We start from the raw sequence: 10,860 nt of genomic DNA, 5'->3' as shown, positions 1-10,860 counted from the left end.
AAGTGTATTAACAAAACAACAGAGCTTCAAAATACGTGATGTGAAAACTGCCAGAACTAAGGCGGGTCGGGCTCAGACCAGCGAGCGCTGCCTCATAACGTAAAGTGTAACAAGGAGGCCGGGGGTGGGTGGGGGGGTGGGGGCAGCATGGGCCTGTGAGGCCTGTGGGTGCCCGCGATCCCCAGCTCCTCCCGCAGCCGGCTCCGCAGTGGTCCGCTCGGGTTGTTTGCCGCGTGCGGATTCGGTTTCCAGACCCGAGGCTGCGTGTTCTCCACCGCTTGTTGTGGCCAGTGTTATTGCGGTGACCGCCAGAGCAGCATTGCCGCTATGGAGGAGCCCGGTGCTACCCTTCAGCCCTACTTGGGGCTGGTCCTGGAGGAGCTACGCAGAGTTGTGGCAGCACTGCCTGACAGTATGAGACCAGATTCGAATCCTTACGGTTTTCCATCGGAACTGGTGGTATGTGCAGCTGTTGTTGGATTTTTTGTTGTTCTCCTTTTTCTGTGGAGAAGTTTTAGATCGGTTAGGAGTCGGCTTTATGTGGGAAGAGAGCAAAAACTTGGTGCAACGCTTTCTGGACTAATTGAAGAAACATGTAAACTACTTGAAAAATTTAGCCTTATTCAAAAAGAGTATGAAGGCTATGAAGTAGAGTCATCTTTAGAGGATGCCAGCTTTGAGAAGGTGGCAGCAGAAGCACGAAGTTTGGAGGCAACCTGTGAAAAGTTGAAAAGGTCCAACTCTGAACTTGAGGATGAAATCCTCTGTCTAGAAAAAGAGTTAAAAGAAGAGAAATCTAAACATTCTCAACAAGATGAATTGATGGCGGATATTTCAAAAAGGATACAGTCTCTAGAAGATGAGTCAAAATCCCTCAAATCACAAATAGCTGAAGCCAAAATCATCTGCAAGATATTTAAAATGACTGAAGAACGATGGGCGATAGCAATAAAAGATGCTTTGAATGAAAATTCTCAACTTCAGAAAAGCCAGAAACAGCTTTTGCAAGAAGCTGAAGTATGGAAAGAACAAGTGAGTGAACTTAATAAACAGAAAATAACATTTGACGACTCCAAAGTACACGCAGAACAAGTTCTGAATGATAAAGAAAATCACATCAAGACTCTGACTGGACACTTGCTAAAGATGAAAGATCAGGTTGCTGTGTTTGAAGAAGACACAACGGATGATGATAACTTGGAATTAGAAGTGAACAGTCAATCGGAAAATGGTGCTTACTTAGATGATCCTCCAAAAGGAGCTTTGAAGAAACTGATTCATGCTGCTAAGTTAAATGTTTCTTTCAAAACCTTAGAAGGAGAAAGAAACCGCATTATTATTCAGTTATCTGAAGTGGACAAAACAAAGGAAGAGCTTACAGAGTATATGAAAAATATTCAGACTCAACAAGCATCTTTGCAGTCAGAAAACCTACATTTTGAAAGTGAGAATCAGAAGCTTCAACAGAAACTTAAAATAATGACTGAATTATATCAAGAAAATGAAATGAAACTCCACAGGAAATTGACAATAGAGGAAAATTACCGGATAGAGGAAGAAGAGAAACTTTCTAAAGTGGAAAAAAAGATCAGCCATGCCACTGAAGAGCTGGAGACCTATAGAAAGCTCGCCAAAGACCTTGAAGAAGAATTGGAGAGAACTGTTCATTTTTATCAAAAGCAGGTTATTTCCTACGAGAAAAAAGGACATGATAATTGGTTGTCAGCTCGGACTGCTGAAAGAAACCTCAATGATTTAAGGAAAGAAAATGCTCACAACAGACAAAAGTTAAGTGAAACAGAGTTGAAATTTGAACTTTTAGAAAAAGATCCTAATGCACTCGATGTTTCAAATACAGCATTTGGCAGAGAGCATTCCCCATATGGTCCCATACCATTGGGTCAGCCTTCATCTGAAACGAGAGCTTGTCCCTCTCCTCAAACTTTGTTGGAGGATCCACTCAGACTCTCACCTGTGCTTCCAGCGGGAGGAGGAAGAGGCCCAAGAGGCCCAGGGAATCCCCTGGACCATCAGATTACCAATGAAAGAGGAGAACCAAGCTGTGATAGGTTAACTGACCCTCACAGGGCTCCTTCTGACACTGGGTCCCTGTCGTCTCCATGGGAACAGGACCGTAAGATGATGTTTCCTCCACCAGGGCAATCATATCCTGATTCAGCTCTTCCTCCACAAAGGGAAGACAGATTTCATTCTAATTCTGATAGACTGTCTGGACCAGCAGAGCCCAGAAGTTTTAATACGCCTTCTTTGGATAAAATGGATGGGTCAATGTCTTCAGAAATGGAATCCAGGAGAAATGATGCCAAAGATGATCCTGGTAATTCAAATGTGCCTGATTCATCTCTCCCTGCTGAAAATGAAGCATCTGGCCCCAGCTTTATTCCTCCACCTCTTGCTCCAATCAGCGGTCCATTGTTTCCAGTGGATACAAGGGGCCCGTTCATGAGAAGAGGACCTCCTTTCCCCCGACTTCCTCCAGGAACCATGTTTGGAGCTTCTCGAGGTTATCTTCCACCAAGGGATTTCCCAGGTCCACCACATGCTCCATTTGCAATGAGAAACATCTATCCACCGAGGGGTTTACCTCCTTACCTTCATCCGAGACCTGGATTTTACCCCAACCCCACATTCTGAAGGTAGAAGCGAGTTCCCTTCAGGATTGATTCCGCCTTCACTGCTACTGAACATCCGGAACCACAGCAAGAAACCTGACAATATTTTTGCTTTCTTCAAAAGTAATTTTGACTGATCTCATTTTCGGTTTAAGTAACTGCTATTACTTAAGTGATTGCACTTTTGCTCAAATTGAAGTTTAATGGAATTATAATTCTCAGGATAGTATTTTGTAAATAAAGATCGTTTAAATATGAATCTTATGAGTAAATCGTTCCATTTTCCTATATTCTAGATAGTATAACTATTTTAATTTGGTGAACTAATCCACTCTTAGAGAAACAATAGTGGGAGTTTTATATATGTAATCTTGCAGGTGGGGAGGCTTTAAATTCTAAAGGTGATGGTGTCTTCATGCCAAGAACTGTATTCACTGTGGTTGTAGATAAATGTGAAAGTAACTTTATGCTTAATTAAATAAACTTTAGTTGATTTTTTTTAAAAAAAGAAAACTGCCAGAACTGAAAGGAGATATAGATGAATCCACAATTATAGTTGGAAATTTTCTCATGCCTTTTTCAATAATTGATAGAACTAGACAGAAAGTCAGCAAGGAGTGTTGGCTTTGGCAGCACTTTCTAAAATCAGAATGATGCAGATAAGATTAACACGGCTCCTGCATATAAATTACACAAAATTTTATGAAGCATTTCATACTTTTAAAAAGAGGGAAAAAAAAGAAAATCAACAGGAATATAAGACAGCTCAAAATGCCACTAACCAAAAGAATCTGTTTGGCATTTACAGAATATTCCACACAATAACAGCAGAATACACATATTTTTTTGAGTGCTGATGAAACACATGGCAAAATAGAGCTGTCCTAGGCCCTAAAACTCGCCCCAACAAATTTAAAAGCGATAGTAATCATCCAGAGCAGGTGAAAACCAGAAATCATTGTAGGGAATCCAATTGGAAATCAGCATAAGAAAGATATGAAAATCGCTAAACGTTTGGAAATTTAAAAACACACTTCAAAATTATCTATCAGTCAAAGAAGAAGTCTCAAGGAAAAATTTAAAAATACATTGAACTGGATAAACATGAAACTGTGACATATCAAAGTACTGAGAAGAAAACTTATAGCAATAAATGTAAGCATTAGTAAAGAGGGAAGGTCTCGAGTGAGCAACAGATTCCCACCTCAGGAACCTAGAAAAAGAAGAGCAGAATAAACTCAAAGCAAGTAGAGGGTGGGGATTACTGAAGATAAGAACAGAAAACGCTTACATTTAAAAGAGGAAAACAATAGTTAAATCAATGAAACAAAGAGATAGTTCTGTTAAAAGATTAATAAAATTTAGCAAACTCAAGCAGAAATTAAAAGGAAAAGACATAAATTTTAAATATCATAATGAAACAGGTGATATCACTACAGACACCACATATAACAAAGGACAATCAAGGAATATTACAAACCACTCCACACACATAAATTAGACAACTTAGACAAAATGGACAAAATGCAGTGTTCCTCCTGCAACACAAACTAACTCAACTCACCATGCATGAATAGATCATTTGAATAACTCTATAACCATTAAGAAAATTGAATTCATAATTTTAAAACTACCAAAAAAGAAATCTCTAGGTTTAGATGGTTTCACTGGAGAATTCTACCATGTTTAAAAAAAAAAAAAAACACCAATTCTACACAATCTTTTCCAGAAAACAGAAAAGGAGAGAACACTCTCCAATTTATTTTTTGAAGCTATTATTACACTGATACCAAAACCAGGAGAGAGAGTGGGTGTGTGTGTGTATATATGTAAAGATATGTATAACTTCATATTAACAAATAGAGTTCTACAGTATATTAAAAAAAATGTACCCCATGTCCAAAGGGGGTTGTTTCCAGAAATACAAGCCTGATTAAATCTCAAAAAGTCAATCAAAATAATCCACCATGTTAACAAACAAAAGAAGAAAAGTTACATTATATCAGTTGATGCATAATAAACATTTAACAAATTTAACACATTTCAATATTCATTCATGATAAAAGCTCTCTATAAAGCAGGAACGGAGGAAACTATCCACCTGATAAAAAGCATGTACAAAAAGCTAACATTACACAGTCATGTGTCGTTTAACAATGCAGATACGTTCTGAGAAATGTGCTTTCAAGTGAATTTGTCATTATGCAAATGTCGTAGAGTGTACTTACAGAAACCTAGATGGTATATATAGTAGCTAATACACACCTAGGCTATATGGAATAGCTCATCACTCCTAGGTGACAAACCTGTGCAGCATATTAGTGTACTGAATACGATAGGCAATTGTAACACAGTAAGTGTTACATTTATGGTAACAATTTGGTAATAGTCACCAACTACAGTTTTTATGTACGTAAGTATATATAAATACATAAAATATACAGTAAAAAATATAAAAGATTTTTAAGATGGTACACCTGTATAGGGCACTTACAATAAATGGAGCTTGCAGGACTGGAAGTTGCCTGGGCGAGTTAGTGAGTGAGTGGTGAGTGAGTATGAAGGCCTAGGACATTACTGGCTGTGGGTTTGTCATAAATAGCTCTTATTATTTTAAGATATGTTCCATCAATACCTAGTTTATTGAGAGTTTTTAGCATGAAAGGCTGTTGAATTTTGTCAAAGGCCTTTTCTGCATCTATTGAGATAACTGTGTGGGTTTTGTCATTGGTTGTGCTTATGTGATGGATTATGTTTATTGATTTGTGTATCTTGAACCTGCCTTGCATCCCAGGGATAAAGCCAACTTGATCGTGGTGGATAAGCTTTTTGGTGTGCTGCTGGATTCTGTTTGCCAGTATTATATTGAGGATTTTTGCATCGATGTTCATCAGGGATATTGGCCTGAAATTTTATTGTTTTTTGTTGTGTCTCTGCCAGGTTTTGTTATCAAGATGATGCTGGCCTCATAAAATGAGTTATGGAGGAGTCCTCTTTTTCTATTGATTAGAATAGTTTCTGAAGGAATGATATCAGCTCCTCTTTGTACCTCTGGTAGAATTCAGCTGTGAATCCATCTGGTCCTGGGTTTTTGTTTTTTTTTTTGGTTGGTTGGCTTTTAATTACTGCCTCAGTTTCAGAACTTGTTATTGGTCTATTCAGGGATTTGAATTCTTCCTGGTTTAGTCTTGGGAGGGTGTATGTGTCTGATAATGTATCGATTTCTTCTAGATTTTCTAGTTTATTTGCATAGAGGTGTTTATACTATTCTCTGATGGTGGTTTGCATTTCTGTGGCATCAGTAGTGATATCTCCTTTATCATTTTTATTGTGTCTATTTGATTCTACTCTCTTTTCTTCTTTATTAGTCCAGCTAGCAGTCTGTCTATTTTATTAATCTTTTCAAAAAACAAACAATAAAACATTGTTTCATGATTCATTTATTTTTTTAAAGGGTTTTTTGTGTCTCTATCTCCTTCAGTTCTGCTCTGATCTTAGTTATTTCTTGTCTTCTGCTAGCTTTTGAATTTGTTTGCTCCTGCTTCTCTAGTTCTTTGAATTGTGATGTTAGGGTGTCAGTTTTAGCTCTTTCCCACTTTCTCCTGTGGGCATTTAGTGCTATAAATTTCCCTCAAAACACTGCTTTAGCTGTGTCCCAGAGATTCTGGTACATTGTGTCTTTGTTCTCATTGGTTTCAAAGAACTTATTTATCTCTTCTTTAATTTTTTTATTTACTTAATAGTCGTTCAGGAGGAGGTTCTTCCGTTTCCATTCAGTTGTGCAGTTTTGAGTGAGTTTCTTAATCCTGAGTTCTAACTTGATTGCACTGTGGTCTGAGAGACTCTTTGTTATGATTTCCATTGTTTTGCATTTGCTGAGGAGTGTTTTACTTCCAATTATGTGGTCAATTTTAAAATAAGTGTGATGTGGTGCTGAGAAGAATGTATATTCTATTGATTTGGGGTGGAGAGTTCTGTAGATGTCTATTAGGTCCCCTTGGTCCAGAGGTCAGTTCAAGTCCTGAATATCCTTGTTAATTTTCTGTCTTGTTGATCAGTTTAACACCAACAGTAGGGTGTTAAAGTCTCCCAATATTATTGTGTGGGAGTCTAAGTCTCTTTGTAGGTCCCTAAGAACTTGCTTTATGAATCTGGGTGCTCCTGTATTGGGTGCATGTATATTTAGGATAGGTAGCTCTTCTTGTTGCATTGATCCTTCTACCATTTGTAATGTCCTTCATTGTCTTTTTTGATCTTTGTTGGTTTAAAGTCTGTTTTATCAGAGACTAGCATTGCAACCCCCGCTTTTTTTTTTTTTTTTTTTTTTGCTTTCCATTTTCTTGGTAAATCTTCCTCTATCCCTTTATTTTGAGCCTGTGTGTGTCTTTGCATGTGAGATGGGTCTCCTGAATACAGCACACCGATGGGTCTGGACTCTTTATCCAGTTTGCCAGTCTGTCTTTTAATTGGGACATTTAGCTCATTTACATTTAAGGTTAATATTATTATGTGTGAATTTGATTGGGTCATTATGAGGTTAGCTGGTTATTCTGCCTATTAGTTGATGCAGTTTCTTCACAGTGTTGATGGTCTTTACAATTTGGTACATTTTTGCAGTGGCTGGTACCAGTTGTTCCTTTCCACATTTAGTGCTTCCTTCAGAGGCTTTTGTAAGGCACGCCTGGTGGTGACAAAATCATTCAGCATTTGCTGGTCTGTAAAGGATTTTACTTCTTCTTCACTTATGAAGTTTAGTTAGGCTAGATATGAAATTTTGGGTTGAAAATTCTTTAAGAATGTTGAATATTGGCCCCCACTCTCTTCTTGCTTGTGGGGTTCCTGCCAAGATCTGCTGTTAGTCTGATGGGCTTCCCTTTGTGAGTAACCTATCCTTTCTCTCTGGCTGCCCTGAACAGTTTTTCCTTCATTTCAACCTTGGTGAATCTGATGATTATGTGTCTTGGGGTTTTTCTTCTCGAGGAGTCTCTTTGTGGTGTTCTCTGTATTTCCTGAACTTGAATGTTGGCCTGTCTTGCTAGGTTGGGGAAGTTCTCCTGGATAATATCCTGAAGAGTGTTTTCCAACTTGGTTTCATTCTCCCCATCACTTTCAGGTACACTAATCAAATGTAGGTTTGGTCTTTTCAGGTAGTCCCATATTTCTTGGAGGCTTTGTTCATTCCTTTTCATTCTTTTTTCTCTAATCTTGTCTTCACACTTTATTTCAGTCAGTTGATCTTCAATCTGTGATATCCTTTCTTCCATTTGATTGATTCAGCTATTGATACTTGTGTATGCTTCACAAAGTTATCGTGTTGTGTTTTTCAGCTCCATCAGGTCATTTATGTTCTTCTCTAAACTGGTTATTCTAGTTGGCAATTCCTGTAATGTGTTTTCAAGGTTCTTAGCTTCCTTGCATTGGGTTACAACATGCACCTTTAGCTCGGAGGAGTTTATTTTTACCCACTTTCTGAAGCCTGCTTCTGTCAATTTGTCACTCATTCTCCACACAGTTTTGTTCCCTTGCTGGCGAGGAGTTGTGATCCTTTGGAGGAGAAGAGGCATTCTGGGTTGTGGCATTTTCAGCGTTTTTGCACTGGTTTTTCCTTATCTTCGTGGATTTATCTAACTTTGGTCTTTGATGTTGGTGACCTACAGATGGGGTTTCAGTGTGGATGTCCTTTTTGTTGATGTTGATGCTATTCCTTTCTGTTTGTTAGTTTTTCTTCTAACAATCAGGCCCCTCTGCTGCAGGTCTGCTGGAGTTTGCTGGAGGTCCACTCCAGACCTTGTTTGTCTGGGTATCACCAGCGAGGGCTGAAGAACAACAAAGATTGCTGCCTGTTCCTTCCTCTAGAAGCTTCGTCCCAGAGGGCCACCCATCAGATGTTAGCCAGAGCTCTCCTGTAGGAGGTGTCTGTCAACCCCTAATGGGAGGTGTCTCCTAGTCAGGATGCACTGGGGTCAGGAACCCACTTGAGGAAGCAGTCTCTCCCTTAGCAGAGCTTGAGTGCTGTGCTGGGAGATTCACTGCTCTATTCAGAGCCAGCAGGCAGGGACGTTTAAGTTTGCTGAAGCTGTGCCCACAGCCGCCCCTTTCCCCAGCTGCTCTGTCCCAGGGAGATGGGAGTTTTATCTCTAAGCCACTGACTGGGGCTGCTGCCTTTATTTCAGAGATGCCCTGCCCAGAGAGGAGGAATCTAGAGGGGCAGACTGGCTACAGTGGCTTTGGCAAGCTGCTAGCCATGGTGGGCTCTACCCCGTTTGAACTTCCCAACAGCTTTGTTTACATTGTGAGGGGAAAACCACCTATTCAAGACTGAGTAATGGCGGACGCCCCTCCTCTCACCAAGCTCCAGCGTCCCAGGTCAACTTCAGACTGCTGTGCTGGCAGAAAGAATTTCAAGCCAGTGGATCTTAGCTTGCTGGGCTCTGTGGGGGTGGGATCCACTGGGCTGGACCACTTGGCTTCCTGGCTTCAGCCCCCTTTCCAGGGGAGTGAACGGTTCTGTCTCGCTGGCATTACAGGCACCACTGGGGTATGAAAAAAACTCCTGCAGCTAGCTTGGTGTCTGCCCAAACAGCCGCCCAGTTTTGTGCTCGAAACCCAGGGCCCTGGTGGCATAGGCACCCAGGGAATCTCATGGTCTGCGGGTTGTGAAGAACGTGGGAAAAGCACAGTATCTGGGCCAGAGTGCATCATTCCTCATGGCACAGTCCTTGGAGGCTTCTCTTGGCTAGGGAAGGGAGATCCTTGACCCCTTGTGCTTCCTGGGTGAGGCGACGCCACATCCTGCTTCAGCTCACCCTCCATGGGCTGCACCCACTGTCTAACCAGTCCCAATGAGATGAGCCAGGTACCTCAGTTGGAAATGCAGAAATTACCCACCTTCTGCATTGATCTCTGGGAGCTGCAGACCAGAGCTGTTCCTATTCAGCCATCTTGCCAGCCGCACCTTTATTTCTCATTTCTAAAAGATTGTATTGAATAAACTCTGAGTATAATAAAAAGTATTTTTTCAAATACTGAAATAATCCTTTTTTTCCCTTTTTCATCTGCTAACATGAGTGGATTCGTTAATTAATTTTCTAATGTTAAACCAATATTGAGTCCTAGTATTATGTGCATTATGATATGTGTAAGTTATTGTTTATAGTTTAATATTGACCCAAACACCTACCATTACTCCCTACTTCCAACATTGGGGATTATAATTTAACATTAGATTTGGTGGGGACGTATCTAAACTATATCACTCTGCTTCAAGTTGGAGAGTCTTCCTGAAAATTAAAGCTTTAATGTAGGCCGGGCATGGTGGCTCACACCTGTAATCCCAGCACTTTGGGAGGGCGAGGCGGGCAGATCACCTGAGGTTGGGAGTTCGAGACCAGCCTGACCAACTTGGAGAAACCCCATCTCTACTAAAAATTCAAAATTAGCCAGGTGTGGTGGCAGGTACCTGTAATCCCAGCTACTCAGGAGGCTGAGACAGGAGGATCACTTGAACCCAGGAGGCAGAGGCTGCAGTGAGCCAGGATCGCATCATTGCACTCTAGCCTGGGCAACAAGATCGAAACACTGTCAAAGAAAAAAAAGCTTTAATGTAATAGGCAGACTTCATGAAGATACATTTCATGAAGGTATTGAGTTGGGGGAGTGTACTGATTTATATATTTACCTTCAAAGCATTCTTTTGAATTATTCTCTCAGCATAGAAGACTACGTACATCCACCTCACCTCTACAGATGGGAGCAGCCACACAGCCAACTGAACACCCCATGTTTTCTCTTTGAGAAACAAACTACTTCCTGAGAGTAAGAAGTCTTCTATCCTAGAAAATTTGGTGTTAATATCAGAAAGATAGACCAAGGCAAGAAAATGCAATAAATATTGGCGTGTGCCCCACAAATGGCTGCTTTTTGGTCAGGAACATGTGCTAGGATATTCTGCGCTGAAAGATCAATGCCACTGCAAATCCATGATGAATGCGCATTACTAAGCCATATACTCATAATTAATCCTCAGCGACATGTGAAGAAAACTAAATTTCAAAATGAAAAACGAATAAGTGGTAGAGCAAGAATGTGAAACAGATCATTGAATTCCAGAACCAGTGTCCTTAACTGAGAGAACATAGCATCATAGCTATTCTTTTCCTAATTGCAAGAGCCCAAGATATGCTTAAAGTGAAAACATATATATATAAATTCACTTTTCTTTAGTGGC

General features: G+C 40.2%; 1 protein-coding gene and 1 non-coding gene across 2 annotated transcripts; both read left to right on the top strand.

Annotated features, from left to right (window-relative positions):
* The first annotated feature begins 289 nt into the window (after positions 1 to 289).
* Positions 290 to 2,892, top strand: LOC116814474 (cTAGE family member 9). Its single transcript, XM_032762029.2, has one exon. The coding sequence runs from the start codon at positions 328 to 330 to the stop codon at positions 2,653 to 2,655; it is 2,328 nt and encodes a 775-aa protein (XP_032617920.1). The 5' UTR covers positions 290 to 327; the 3' UTR covers positions 2,656 to 2,892.
* A 360-nt stretch (positions 2,893 to 3,252) lies between these two features.
* Positions 3,253 to 3,355, top strand: LOC116809853 (U6 spliceosomal RNA). The gene has a single exon (XR_004370025.1). It is a non-coding gene; the product is annotated as a U6 spliceosomal RNA (small nuclear RNA).
* Positions 3,356 to 10,860: the final 7,505 nt, after the last annotated feature.

This window comes from Hylobates moloch, unplaced genomic scaffold, assembly GCF_009828535.3.
Source record: "Hylobates moloch isolate HMO894 unplaced genomic scaffold, HMol_V3 SCAFFOLD_1, whole genome shotgun sequence".
Lineage (NCBI taxonomy): Eukaryota > Metazoa > Chordata > Mammalia > Primates > Hylobatidae > Hylobates > Hylobates moloch.
The sequence above is the reverse complement of the archived record's forward strand: the minus strand, read 5'-3'. Positions and strand labels throughout refer to the sequence as shown.

Bases quoted from the DNA above. Each gene is read 5' to 3' on its own strand.
- LOC116814474 (XM_032762029.2), top strand. From the start codon at position 328: ATGGAGGAGCCCGGTGCTACCCTTCAGCCCTACTTGGGGCTGGTCCTG.